Below are 13157 nucleotides of genomic sequence, written 5' to 3'. Positions count from 1 at the left end.
ATAAAATTGTGTCTGATGTACCATCTTGTTGTCTAAAGTCAAGCCGTAATTCCAGGACCACATTCAATTCAATTCAACGAACATTTACTGAGTGCTTATTATGTGCAAGGTACTATGTTAAGCTAGAGATAAAAAGACCTGGGGAGTCGGGGTGGGGGAGGAAGAGAAAGCCTGCCCTCCTGGAGTTTATATGGCTCCCTGCCCATACTGCAGAGCAATTTATAGACTAGAACTCCAACCAGGGCCTACTGACAGGCAGGCTAAGCAGTCACAGTCATTACTGTCCTTGCACTTCTCATCCTCTCCTGGGAAGCCAGTATTTATGATAAGAAAAAATCCTCTCAGATCCCACGGAACACCCTTAGCCCTCCAAGAGTGGGTACAAAATCTCTGTACATGCTGAGGTCTGCAGGTGGGTATCTTCAGGTGTGCCATCTTCTCATGGGGTGGCACCATTTACTGACTGGCTCTGGGACTTGCTCCTAACGCTGGTCTGAAGCACATGCTGGTGTTCTCAAGGTACCAGGTTTTCAAGATGCTAGAGACTTTTAGTTGTGATAGTGGGAGGTATATTAAAAAAAGTCATCCAGGTGCTCCAGCCATCCCTTCAGGTCCTTCCGATACTGACAAGAAGGGACTCATGTCCCTACATTGAATAGTGCCTTGGCTCTATGAATGGAGTTTAAAGTTTTTTTTTTTTTTTTTGCTTTTTAAAAGAGGTATTATTTGGTATCACTGACAACACAAATTTCTTAACTAGGAAGATAGCATGGTAAAATAGAGGGCTGGAGTAGAAACACCTGAGTTAAAATTCAGCAACCTCTGATAGGCAAATTACATATTAAATAAATGAGCAAATTATTTAACCTCCCTGACCTTCAGTTTCCTCATCTGTAAAATGAGGATAATAACAGCACCTACTTTACAGGACTGTTGTGAAGTACAAGTGAGATAATGTATATGGAGTTATATAAATGTCAGTTATTATCTTTTAGAACTTGTATGATACATCATGATGTAAGCTTTGACAATCATACCCTCAGTAGGCTTCAATAAACATTGCTTCCAAGAGCTTCCCTGGTTTAACTAAGCCATTCTCATTAAATGAAAAGGGAAGTAGTCACATATGAAGGAGCAGGGCTCTTTCATCACATGCTCAAAATACAGTAAGTATAGGGGACCCCTCTATGATCCCTGCCTTTCTAAGATGTACCTGGTCTTCAAGGACAAATCTAGTTTCCACCTTCTCCATGAAGCCTTTCCTAATTCAAAGTTCTCCACGACCTGGTTCTGACCCACCTCCCAAACTTGTCTTTATAGTCAGTGGCAGATCTGAAAAACTATAGATCTGGTGTCCCCAAAGTGGGATGTGAGCTGTACAGAGGGCCGCCCCAAGAAGGGTCAGTTGTATATTTTTTTGTTTTTGTTTCTTTTTGGAGGGGCAGTTGGGGTTAAGTGACTTGCCCAAGGTCACACGGCTAGGTTTTGTGTTGTGTCTGAGGCCTCATTTGAACTCAGGTCCTCCTGACTCCAGGGCCAGTGCTCTATTCACTGTGCCACCTAGTCACTCCAAAGGATCAGTTGTAGATCCTTTTCTAAAAGGTAGTAATTAAGGGCTATTTTTAGGAAGATAGATGGCTTATGTAAGTTACCTAAACTGGCCCCTCTCATTCTGCAGCAACAGCAGGGTGAGAAACAGTGGGTTAGAAAGGGCAAGAGGTAGAAGGGATCTCCCATGCAAAAGAGCTAGCTGATGCAATCAGGGTTGTCTTGGAGAACTGGAATCTTTTCCATCTGTTGAAGTTTCTGTGTTTCATTATCCAGTCTCCTGACTAAATGAATGTGTCCAGAGTATTTTGGTGTATATTTTCCTCTGGGGGATAGTCATGAAAGTATCAACTGCCTTGTTGACTAGGACTACTACTAAAATTTCCAAAAATTCATTCAATGAAGTTTTTTTTGTAGCCACACATTTTAGCTTGTTGATTGAGATTATTATGATAAATATTACATATGGATATATAAATATTATATATGGATGATTAAAATATTAAATATTAAAATTATACAAATACACTATAAATGTTATTAAAATTGATATATTATTAAGATTAATACAATAAATAAATGTTATATAAATATTATACATATGTATAATTGCATATGAAACGACAAATCCATTATGTACAATTTGCTATTCCTTTTAAATATATATTAAAGTTGACTAGGACCACTGGAGAGAAAAATGTGAGGATATGGACAAAAATGCACCCTAAAGATTTTGGGCCTCCTCTGTGTCCTACTGCCATCCCCCAGGACCTCCAGGCCTTTCCATTTACTCTGCACTCAATGCTCATATATGCTGTCTCCCCCAGTTTGACAGTGAACTCCTCGATGCCAAGGACTACCTTCTTTTTCTACTTGTTTTCCCAGCACTTAACGCAGTGCTTGGCACATAGTAGGTGCTTCAGAAATTATAATCTTCTTGAGGAAAAAGACTATGCTCTTTTCATCTTTGTCTTCCCCATAGCACCTATCAATGAACCAATCAATCAACAAGCTAAAATGTGTGGCTATAAAAACTTTATTGAATGAATTTTTAGAAATTTTTTATATATTTTATTTGAAATATACTTATTTTAATCTATTATATATATGGATAATGGCACATGAAACTACAAATCTATTATGTACAACTTGCTATTCCTTTTAAATATATATTAAAGTTATGAATGTTTTTTTCTTTTTTTCTCTTTTCCCCGCTACCATTAGATACAAATATGTACACACACACACAAAATAATTCTATACATACTTTTATTTATCAGTTTTTCTCTAGATGCAGATAGAATGAATTTGTTAAAGTAAACCACCCATGGCTCATACTGTTTCCTCCTTGATGCCCTTTTGCAGCATTGATAAATAGTCCTTACATCAATTCACAAGCAATTTTAGACTACCTTGTGCTCTAAAACATTAATGTATACATGTCTCATCTCCCAAACTAGACTGGTGGCTCCTTAAGGGCAGGGACTGTGCCTTTTACTTCCACTTCTCCCACATATTCTGACAAGGGTCTTAAATTGTTGGGAACATAGTGGGTGTGCAGAAAACGCTGGACAACTAATTGCTATGGTACAGACAGGTTTATCATCTCTGGCAGCATTTTTATAGATAGTATGTGTTAAAATGTATTTCTCATTAAGCTACTCCATTAGAAGCAATTTAGTACAACCATCTGAGACTGTTTAGCATTTTCTGGCACTGTGAAAATGAAATATCCCTGGAATTATTTGTCCTTGCTGTCAGAAGCAGATGGAAAGATTTTTCAGGTGACTGACATTGCTCAGTCCATTGCTGAACTTTATCCAGTGTAATGAAGACATTCCTTAGTGTTTAATGTCCATTTAATTTCTAATGGGAAAATAAGACTTAATGAAAAAAGCCCCCAAGGGGTAATATATTTCTCATCATACATCTATCTCAAGAAGAAAAATATTCTCAGTTGTTTAATACTTTAAATGCAGATGTTCCCAGGAATACTATGTCAGATTACCCCAGATCCTTATTTATTTCTAATATACTGCAAAAATCATGTCTACTATCCCACATTGTTGTTTAGATGACTTTTCTTCTAGTGGTTCCATCTATTAATCCTTCAGCAATTCTCAAAGATCAAAATTTAACAATTCTCTGTTCTAAATTGATTCCAAGTAAACAGAATGTTAATCCAGAGTAAACTTTTGTTTCCCACCTTCACTTTCTTTTTTGCACTATACAATGGGAGGATAAATAAAAATAAAATGAATTGGCAATAGACCAGATCTGGCAGTAAAAGAAAACACATGGCCCATGAATGTCATTTGAGCTCAGCTCCTACCATGGGCTCTCTCTGGCTGGATTTGTTAGATAAGTAGCCAGAAACTTGGCAAAAACTTGCTTATGTCAATAGCCATACCCCATCATTAATAAACCCAAAGCCATTTTTAAGTCATATTGCAGAGGGCCAAGAAGGCCAAAAGAAATGTTGGTTTCTCAACCAATAAAGAAGGCAGGAATGGAATCAGGACCATTTTGCAATAGATCAGTATGTCTCTGGTAGGTCAGTTACCTTGGGTTTAATCGACATTAGCAAACCCTTCCATGTCCTTACTAAACAACTTCTTTGGGGGGAAGGCCAACCACTGAAGTGTTTCTCTGAATTAGTCTGGTGAAGGTGCAGGCTTTGCCAAAGCATTAAAACATTTCATGTTAGGACATTTTTGTACATTCTCTAGGATTGAAATAGCTTTTATTCTCTAACTTTGGCTAACTCAATTTTTTTCCTTCCCACTTTTTCTGTTTTTCCTCCCTCTTTTCTCCTTTTCTTCTCTCTCCTTCGCTTTACTCTTTGCATTTCCAAGTCCTATAACTAAAAAGAATTCTTCTACCCTTGCCCACCTAGGGCTGAGAAAGTGAAAATCATATTAGTGAGTAAAGTAAAAATTAAGCTACCCTCATTAGCTCTTTACAGGCATGGATCTTAGCTGTCATTCTTTGGCTCAGGACCAGAGTCTAAAACCAGGCATGGGAAAAGCTGCTGAAATAAAGTCTGTAGCTCCCTACATGTCTCACTTACACACTGCTGATATCTAGACACATTTTTAAAAATAACACCAGGAATACCCAAAGTATTTCAAACAAATATGAATGGCTTCTTGTAAATATTTTAAAATTATTTTATAGATAAAATCACATTCTCTCTCTCCTCTCTCTCCTCTTTTCAGTTACACTGATTGCCTTAAGTGCCTTTCTGCTATGGGTTTTTTGGGGGCCAGAAGGTCCATTTTAAGGAGCTGTTATTATATCTTTCAGTATTTTCTCAGGGTATAACACAAGCATTTCATTTGGAGGCAACAAACTGAACTTGCATTGTAGCATGAGGAAAATTTGTTGCTCCTTCCCTCTAACTAAATTGTGCAAGTAAAACAGAAGTGGACAGGATGAACCCCCCCCACCCCTCCCCATGGGCTCTTCCATCTCCCTGGGAGAAGAACTTGAGGAGACCAGGCCTCCTGCATGCTTTTTTTTTGGCCTCTGTTTTACACATTGCACTTGTGAGCCCTGGCCTTCTCATACATTGAAACAAACATCACTCGATGGAAAGGGAAGAGCCTATATGGTGAAGAGATATGAAGAAAGTTCCAGGGTTTTCCTGATCAGTTCCCAGAAGCAAACCAAGTTGGAATGTGCAGATCCATTGATTACTAGCTTGGTGTTTGCCCTTTAAAAACTAGCCAAGATTATTTTTACCTCATATAAAATGAAAAATTCAACCAAAGTTCTATTCTTTGATCTCTTAGAATATTAACAAAGACCCAGACTCTGCACTTAGGCCCTCTCATTAGCTACAGATGAACTAGAGAAGCCCTATAATCTTTGGTGAAATATCCTTCCGTCTCCCAAGCTGAGGGTCCAGAATCATGTCTTATTGCAAGTTTTATTTGACATGCAAATACAAAATGTCAAAGCTGACTATTGCAATTCACCTTGAATTAACAATAAAAAAACTTCCTAGTGTCTTAAGAATCTAAAAACAAGAAATTTTCTCTTTGAATTCAGTGAAATAAAACAAAACAAAAATTGAATGTCTGAATTCCTTCATCCAAAGAACTTCTGTCTAACCCAGAGTTCAACATTGTTTAAAAACTTTGCAAGGTGGAAAAAAAGGACAAAACTCACCCTCACTTTGAGAAAAAGCATCATTTGAACTTGCCAGGGCCAAGGTAAGTAGTAGCTGCCAAAGATCCATACCTGTAGGTCCTATAATAGCAAAAGGGATAAAATAAATTCAGAGAGTAAAAAAAATAATAATCCCATCTGAGTGCCATTTAACAAATCAGACAATGCAGTTTTTGAAAGAAACACAGAGTGTGATAACGCCTGTTGTCTCAGTGTCATGCTGTAAAGCACTTTATCAGGGCCAGCATTGGTTATACTAAGTTCTACCTCCCGTGGGTCCTTGACTCAGGAAATAACATGGACACCAAAGATTTTCAAATCTTGGCTGACGGCCACGGAATCACCTCACAAGAAGTTACCACCCCCCAGCCCCCACCACTGCTACAACAATGAGACAAATGTAGTTCACTTTAATTAGATCTGGAAATAGAACGACATGTGAGCAATATCTCTAAGCATGCTGCCTTGTGCTGGACGTGTTATCAAAGGAAAAAAAAAAGAAAAGAACCTATTGGAACAGCAGGTGAAACTTTCCCCTTCTGTTTTTGAAAGAACTAAAGGACTGGAGCGATAGAAAGATGGGGGTAAAAACCAAGCAAATGAAATTTTGTAAAAGATGGAGAAGAAAAACAGCTGGGAGTGGAGAGGGAGGAGAGTACAACAAACAAAACACTTTGGCTTCCTAGGTGGCCTGGAGTCAACATATTGGGCCTGTGGTAGATTTTTGGTTTATGAGGTTTTTAGGGAATGTGGTCTCTGAGAAACCCAGGAATGCTGAACACCTCATCGATCCTGATCTCATGCCAGCATTTGGCCCTAAGCATTGAAATCCCAAGCTGAGTAATATCTTGGTTCTTCCATTTTAATAGAACTCTGTAGGAGTTGGTATGTATATGTTGAGGGGTGAGAGGTGAGTCTAGCTTCCCTCAGGTAACCTGTATCTTTACCTGGAGGAAATAAACTTTCTAAAAAATAAATAAATAGAAATAAACCAGGAAGCTTAGGGTCAGATCCTTAAAGAGATCTATTTGGTTTTGTTTATGAAACATGCTGCCCTGTGAAACATCTGTCTTCCCACTTTGCAATTAGTGTAAATGAGTGGTTTTCAAGCACATTTGTAGTACCCAAGGACATATAATTATGTTGATTGCAAATTCTGTCTCTTCATTGAAATAGGTGTCTTAATAGGATCTCTAATAGGGAACATTTATTTGTCTTCCTTTGGCTGACAGTATGACCTTAAAACTAATAAAATTGCATTTCTCCAACCATCCCCAATTAGTCTGAATTAGTGAGTAATATTTTGCTGTTGTCTTTATAGTAAGACATACAGGTATGGATCTTTGGCAGTTGTTGACTTTGGCACTTGGAGTGACTTCAATTGCCTCATTTTCCAGACCCCCATTTGTAGATGCCAAATTTCATATTTTTTTCTTTACTTCAGATGTTTCTGGCCCCAGCAAACTTACATTAGGACTGAGTTTGTCGCTTTTACTGGCAGGAATATCTCTTCCCCCACTGGACTAGGGAAAACTATTATGTATATGTGGTTTGTGTATGAGGGGGTAGGTTTAGCTGGGGATGGTAGAAACAACCTAGATCCATGTTTTTTGCTTTAAAGCTTGTTAGATGGTGGGAAGATGAACTTGTATCAACGGCCTATAATTTCTATCTTTGATCTTTCAGATAGCCTTCTCTTCCTTGACAAATTTAACAGGCTTCAGAGTGAAGACCTCCAAAAGAAATATAAATTAATATATATTTTTATAATAATTATATTTATTATATATATTATAATAATATATAATTTTTGCATTTATAGGGCTGGGGAAATAATAGATTGAAAGTACTTTTCTGTTGGTTATTGATTTTATTTCCTTACAGTAGGGCTAGGAGAGGGGAATAAACAACAGAGAAGGAATTGTGAAATTAAGCTCTTTATTTCAACAGTCAAATAGTCAATAAGCCTTTGTTAGCACTTACTATGTATGTTTCTAGGCACTGTGCTATGCACTGGGGATAGAGAGAAGAAGAAAAAAATAAGAAAATATGGAACCCGCCTTCATATTCAAGTATCATTGTCCCAAACTCCAAACAATTCCTATGATATCATCTTGAACCTTTTCCTGCCAGAGAAACCCACATAGAGACACTGACACTTTATTGCAGATTTTGACACTGGATACCAGATTCCAAGACCATTGTTCTTACTACACACTGACTGGCAAAATTAATAGGATGGGTTTTCTCACAATACACCTATCTCTGCTTTAAAAGTAACATATTCAATTGTATCATTGAGATGAAATGGAGGGAATTTTGCTGAGGACGGATGGAAGCTACCCATTCCCTCCTTCATTATCTTCTATGGTTGGAAAGCTAGTCTTTAAAAACCACATCTTTTCCCCCCAAATCTGGGACAGTGTGGCAAGTGCTAATACACACACACACACACACACACACACACACACACACACACTAAAATGTCAAGTGAATCATCTAGTTTAAAAGGACAGTATCTATGGAGAAAAAAATAACAAGAAACCTATGTCTGGGCATTCATCTAATGGTAGAAAAAGAGGGTCAAAATATGTATCCCTCTCTCCATAAATGAAAGCTGCTATACATTGACAACTGTCCCTGGGAGGATTACTAAGGTGCAGAGTCCTAATTGGGGGAGGGAGACTGGGAAAAGAGGGAATGTGGTGAGATTTAGTCAGGGCTAATTGCTTCATTAGATGAGAGCCAAAGCATATGAAGGGAGAGTTTGTTGTCCAGAGTCACTCACTGCATTCTTACTGGTGCTGAAATAATGTGAAAGGCTATGAAAGAAATTCCCTTTGCACTCCACTGAACTCTGGGGAAAACTGTCTCTCTGACTTGGTCACAAGGCCTGGGTCATTGGAAATTCAGTTGTGTTGACTTTGTGCTCTCTTGATGAGGCTTGATGAACTGGGAGGGTGAAGGAACCTCACTGGGGGTTGAGGAGGAGCTGGGGGTGGAGCAGGTTCTGGATGAAATTGTTCCCTGGAGATAACTAGGCATGAATGTACAGGGATATTCATTTTCCCAAGAGCTCAGTACTTTAATTCAGTCCATAATATGAAACCCCCAGATCTGAGCAGCAGAAACACTATGGTCTCATTACTTTCCTTTTCTCCCAAACTTCCTCCCCCAATCCACACTCAAACTCATCATGCAGTCCCATTAACCTCAAAGTATTGGAGTATTTCCAAAGTACTTTTCTAAAGGACCAGGCACGTGGCTAATAAAAGAAGTGAAAGAAGATATTTAAGAGGAATCTACTAAATTGTTCCTTACTTTACTGGGCTCTTAAAGTTTGCAATATTTTCCTAGGGAAAAGCCCTCTTTAATTCTCCTTCGATATTTATGCATTCTTCGGCAATAACCTCATGGCAAGATTTGAAATAGCAAAAAAAAAAAAAAAAAGTCATGCTTCTATTCTTGCATAATGAAACACACTAATTCCACCCTCCATGCCTGAGGCATTTTGTCTCCTCACCCTTCCTCTACTGAAGGCTGGATGGACACCAATGTATCCAGCTGGCATGGGCTTCAGACTGCACAACAGAAGAGGCCTGCAGATGACAAAACTGTGCCTATAGTCGACCTCTAGGCCTCAACTATATAATAGTGCATAAACAAAGAAGTTTAAGTGACCAGCTTTTCTACTTTGCATAATGAATCACTCACAAGAAAGGGAACCTACTGGATCCATTCAACTCAGCTTAATTCAACACATATTTATTGAACCTTTTGCTGTCATTTGCTGACACTCTTCTCTAATTTAAGCATGGAAATACAGAAGAGGGATAAGACATCACCCTCGTCTGGCAGAAATTTCCCACCTAGTTGAAGTTAAGAGATACTTCCATGGTGAAGGAAGTAACAGCACCAAGCAATATGGAATATGATGATGTGACCAAATGAGTTAGACAGATCATCGATGCTATTTGAAAGACAAAAAATTGAGAGATCAATTTGACATAAGATGATTCCATGGAGGAGATAGAACTTAAGCTTCAAGAAGAGATGAGATTTGAATGAACAAAGCAGAGAAGGTTTTCTAGGACAGGGAAATGGCACTATCAAAGGCAACAATCTTGGGAATGAAGACAAAAAAATCAAGGGAAGTTTTGATTCTGGAGAACTAGAATAATAATGGCGATATTAATAGAAACTGGGAACTCTGGAGGAGAACCTGGAATTTTTTTGCACGAGTAGTAAGTACTGTTTTGTATATATTACATTTAAAGTGATGGCGTGACATGTAGAAATCTGATAATGAAAAAAAAAGATTAAACAAACAAAGAAATCTGAGAATGTCCAGGAAGCAACTGAATATATAGGTCTGGACCTTAAGAGTGAGATTTGGACTGAATTTGAGGGTTATTTACCTTGAAGCTTTCAGAAAAAAAAAGAAAGTAGTACAATGGAATGCAAATAATTTGGAAATGGGAAGTCAGGAGACCTCAGGTCTAAGAAATCAGCCTTACTTAAGTGGGAAAGATCTTTGTCACTAATCTGTGTAACCTTGGGCAAGTTCTTTCACCTGAATCTCAATTTTCCCTTCTGCAAAATGAGGGGGCTTGATCTCCATGTCTCAGGTTCCTTCTTGGGCTAACATTCTATTATTCTAGGAGCTAGTTGAAAATGTAAAACCATATTAGTTTTCAGGGCAACTCTAAATACTGACCTATTTCACAAGTAATATCCAAAACATTGAACTATATGGGAGGAAATCTTATTATATCTGGAGATGTGACTTGCCAAAAAACAATTAGAATATAGAAAAAAAGCAACTAAATTCCATTCTCTATGGAAAGGTTCATGAGTTTGATAGAAAAGAAACATTGTCACATGTGGTTAACATATTATTAAGAGGGAGGATATTATAAATGCTGAAGAACCAATGGAGCTTTTAGAGCAGAACCAAAGAGAATGCCAAAGCAGGAGCCAAATCCATTAGAAGTAGCAAGGACTCCTTCTCTCTCTCTTTCCTTCCCTCTCTCTTTTTTTTCCTTTCCTCCCTCCCTCCCTTTCTCTTTTTATTCCCCCTCATCTTTCTCCATATATACACATATACAAATTTTGATGATCAAAAGCCTTTCTCTAATGATACTAAATAAAAATTGATTAAAACACATACAGACATACATTACTGCCACCATCCAACAGAACTGTGTTATCTTGCAAAACCAAGACCTCAGGTAAACTGAAAAATAAATGTGTACTTTTAGATGGTGGTGTTGATTACTAATAAAATATTGCAACAGTAAAGCTGAGTTGATTTCCTGGTCAGGCTTTTCTAAGAATTCAGAGCTATGCAAGAGAATTTGAAAAGTCTAATACTGAGAGACAGACCTTGACTTGAGCATATTTTTCTATTTCATGTTCTTCTCCCAAGTTTACTTTAGTACCTATTTGAAAACTGATAATATCTATACCCTTTTAATGACAATTTATTTCTTTCCCATTAGGGAAGAAGAAACACCTTATGGTCATTTTATATATAAACACATTCAGTGTCACTGCAGTAGGAAATCCTTGCCAAGAAAACACCATGGACAATATGGTCTACAGAGTCACAAAGACTTGGACATGACTGAATGACTGACCAACAACAACTTTCAATGAGTTCTCCCTCTGGTGCCAGGGGAAGAAATGATGGGAAAACAACTCAAAAGTTTTAAGATGGATTGTTTTTTTAAATGGTGTTAAAATAAAAAAAAGCCACAGTTATACTAAACAGAATGAATGGAACAAAATTTAGAGATAGAAATATTAATGCATTTATAGTAAAAGTGCCTTATAAATCAGTCCCAGTGAATATTCTACTTTCATCAATGTAGAAAATCACAGTACTTGTAAGAATGATGAGTAGGATGCTCTCAGAAAAACCTGGAAAGACATGCATAAGCTGATACAAAGTGAAATGTACTGTGCACAAAGTAAGAACAATATTGTAAGATGATCAGCTGTGAATGACTTGGCTGTTCTCAGCAATACAACAATGCAAGACAACTCTGAGGGACTTATGCTGAAAATGTTATCCATCCCCAGAGAAAGAACTGGTAGTATCTCAATACAGATTGAAACATGTGCTTCAATCGGTATTCAGACACCATCAGTTCTTTCTCTGGGGATGGATAACTTTATGCACACACACATATAATATATACTTCTTTATTTTTATACATATTTCTTTATTTTTCTTGAATTTTTTTTGTTTTATTTTCTTTCACAACATGACTATTACAGATATGTTTTGCATGACTATACATAGATAACCTATATAGAATTGCTTGCCTTCTCAAGGTGGGGAGGGAGGAAGGGACAGAATTTGGGACCCAAATTTTAAAAATGAATGTTAAAAATTGTTTTTACATGTAACTGGATAAAACTAAAATACTAAATAAAAAAAGAAAAACAAAAAAGAAAATCATAGTACTTTTGTCTTTGAGCAGAATGGCCAGAATAACAGCACCTATGTTGCTTATGAGGTATCAGGTACAGAGTACAGAGATTGAACAATCTGTTGACATTTAAACAAGATGCCAGGGACAAAAATACAGCTTAGTGAATCCTAGGCTCAGCTTGATAGCATTTTCTGACTTTAGGTGCAGTAGAATCATGGCAGAGGTAGAATGGCCAGTGAGGTGTGGGGGAATGAGGACTGGTTCTGGAGTCAGAGGCCTTAGATGAAAACCTGCCTCTGAATGCTTACTATCTCTGTTTTTTAATAGTATTTTCTCCAATTACATGTAAAGACAATTCACTTTTTAAAAAAAGTTTGAGTTCTAAATTTTCTTCTTCTCCCCTCCCTAAGACAGTAAGTAATTTGATATAGGTTTTATATATATATGTATATTTATACATATGTACATTCAATCATGTGAAACATTTCAATATTAGTCATGTTGTAAAAGAAGACACAGAACAAAAAAAAACACATGAAAAAAAGTGAAAAAATAGTATACTTCAGATCTTTGTTCAGACTCCATCAGTTATTTTCCTGGAGGTGAAGAGCATTTTTTCATCATGAGTCCTTTGGAATTGTCTTGGACCACTGTATTGCAGAGAAGAGTTAAGTCATTCACACTTACTTTATGCATTACCTGAAGCAAGTTACTTAATCTCCTTGGGCCTCAGATTTATAAAATGAGGAGGCTGGGTATTTCACTTTCGTCTTTCCATCCCTAGAATTTAGCAGTGTTTAGTAGATAACTAATGTAGTTGATTGTTAGTTGATAGTCTCTGGGGTCACTTCCAGCCCCAGATCTATGAATCTCAGTGGCTATCTATAGAATGAGTGAACAGATAATGACCTATGAGTAAGAGTAAAAAGGTAAAGTGAATGAAAGATTAAAAAGGTGACCTATGAATAAGACTAAAAATGTAGGTTAAGATTAGAT

At 37.3% G+C, this 13157-nt stretch overlaps 1 protein-coding gene across 2 annotated transcripts in view; it reads right to left on the bottom strand.

Annotated features, from left to right (window-relative positions):
* Positions 1-13157, bottom strand: part of GHR (growth hormone receptor) — a 354244-nt gene that overhangs the window by 163468 nt on the left and 177619 nt on the right. For both annotated transcript variants that reach the window (XM_069096239.1, XM_069096240.1), the window contains exon 3: positions 5722-5802. In XM_069096239.1, the coding sequence (XP_068952340.1) occupies positions 5722-5802 (81 nt within the window). The remainder of the gene's footprint in view (positions 1-5721; positions 5803-13157) is intronic.

Source organism: Petaurus breviceps, unplaced genomic scaffold (assembly GCF_028583685.1).
Source record: "Petaurus breviceps papuanus isolate PSGF00001 unplaced genomic scaffold, PetGlider_PUasm1.0 229, whole genome shotgun sequence".
NCBI classification, from domain to species: Eukaryota; Metazoa; Chordata; class Mammalia; order Diprotodontia; family Petauridae; genus Petaurus; species Petaurus breviceps.
Note: the sequence above shows the minus strand (reverse complement) of the source record. Positions and strands in the feature narration are given on the sequence as shown.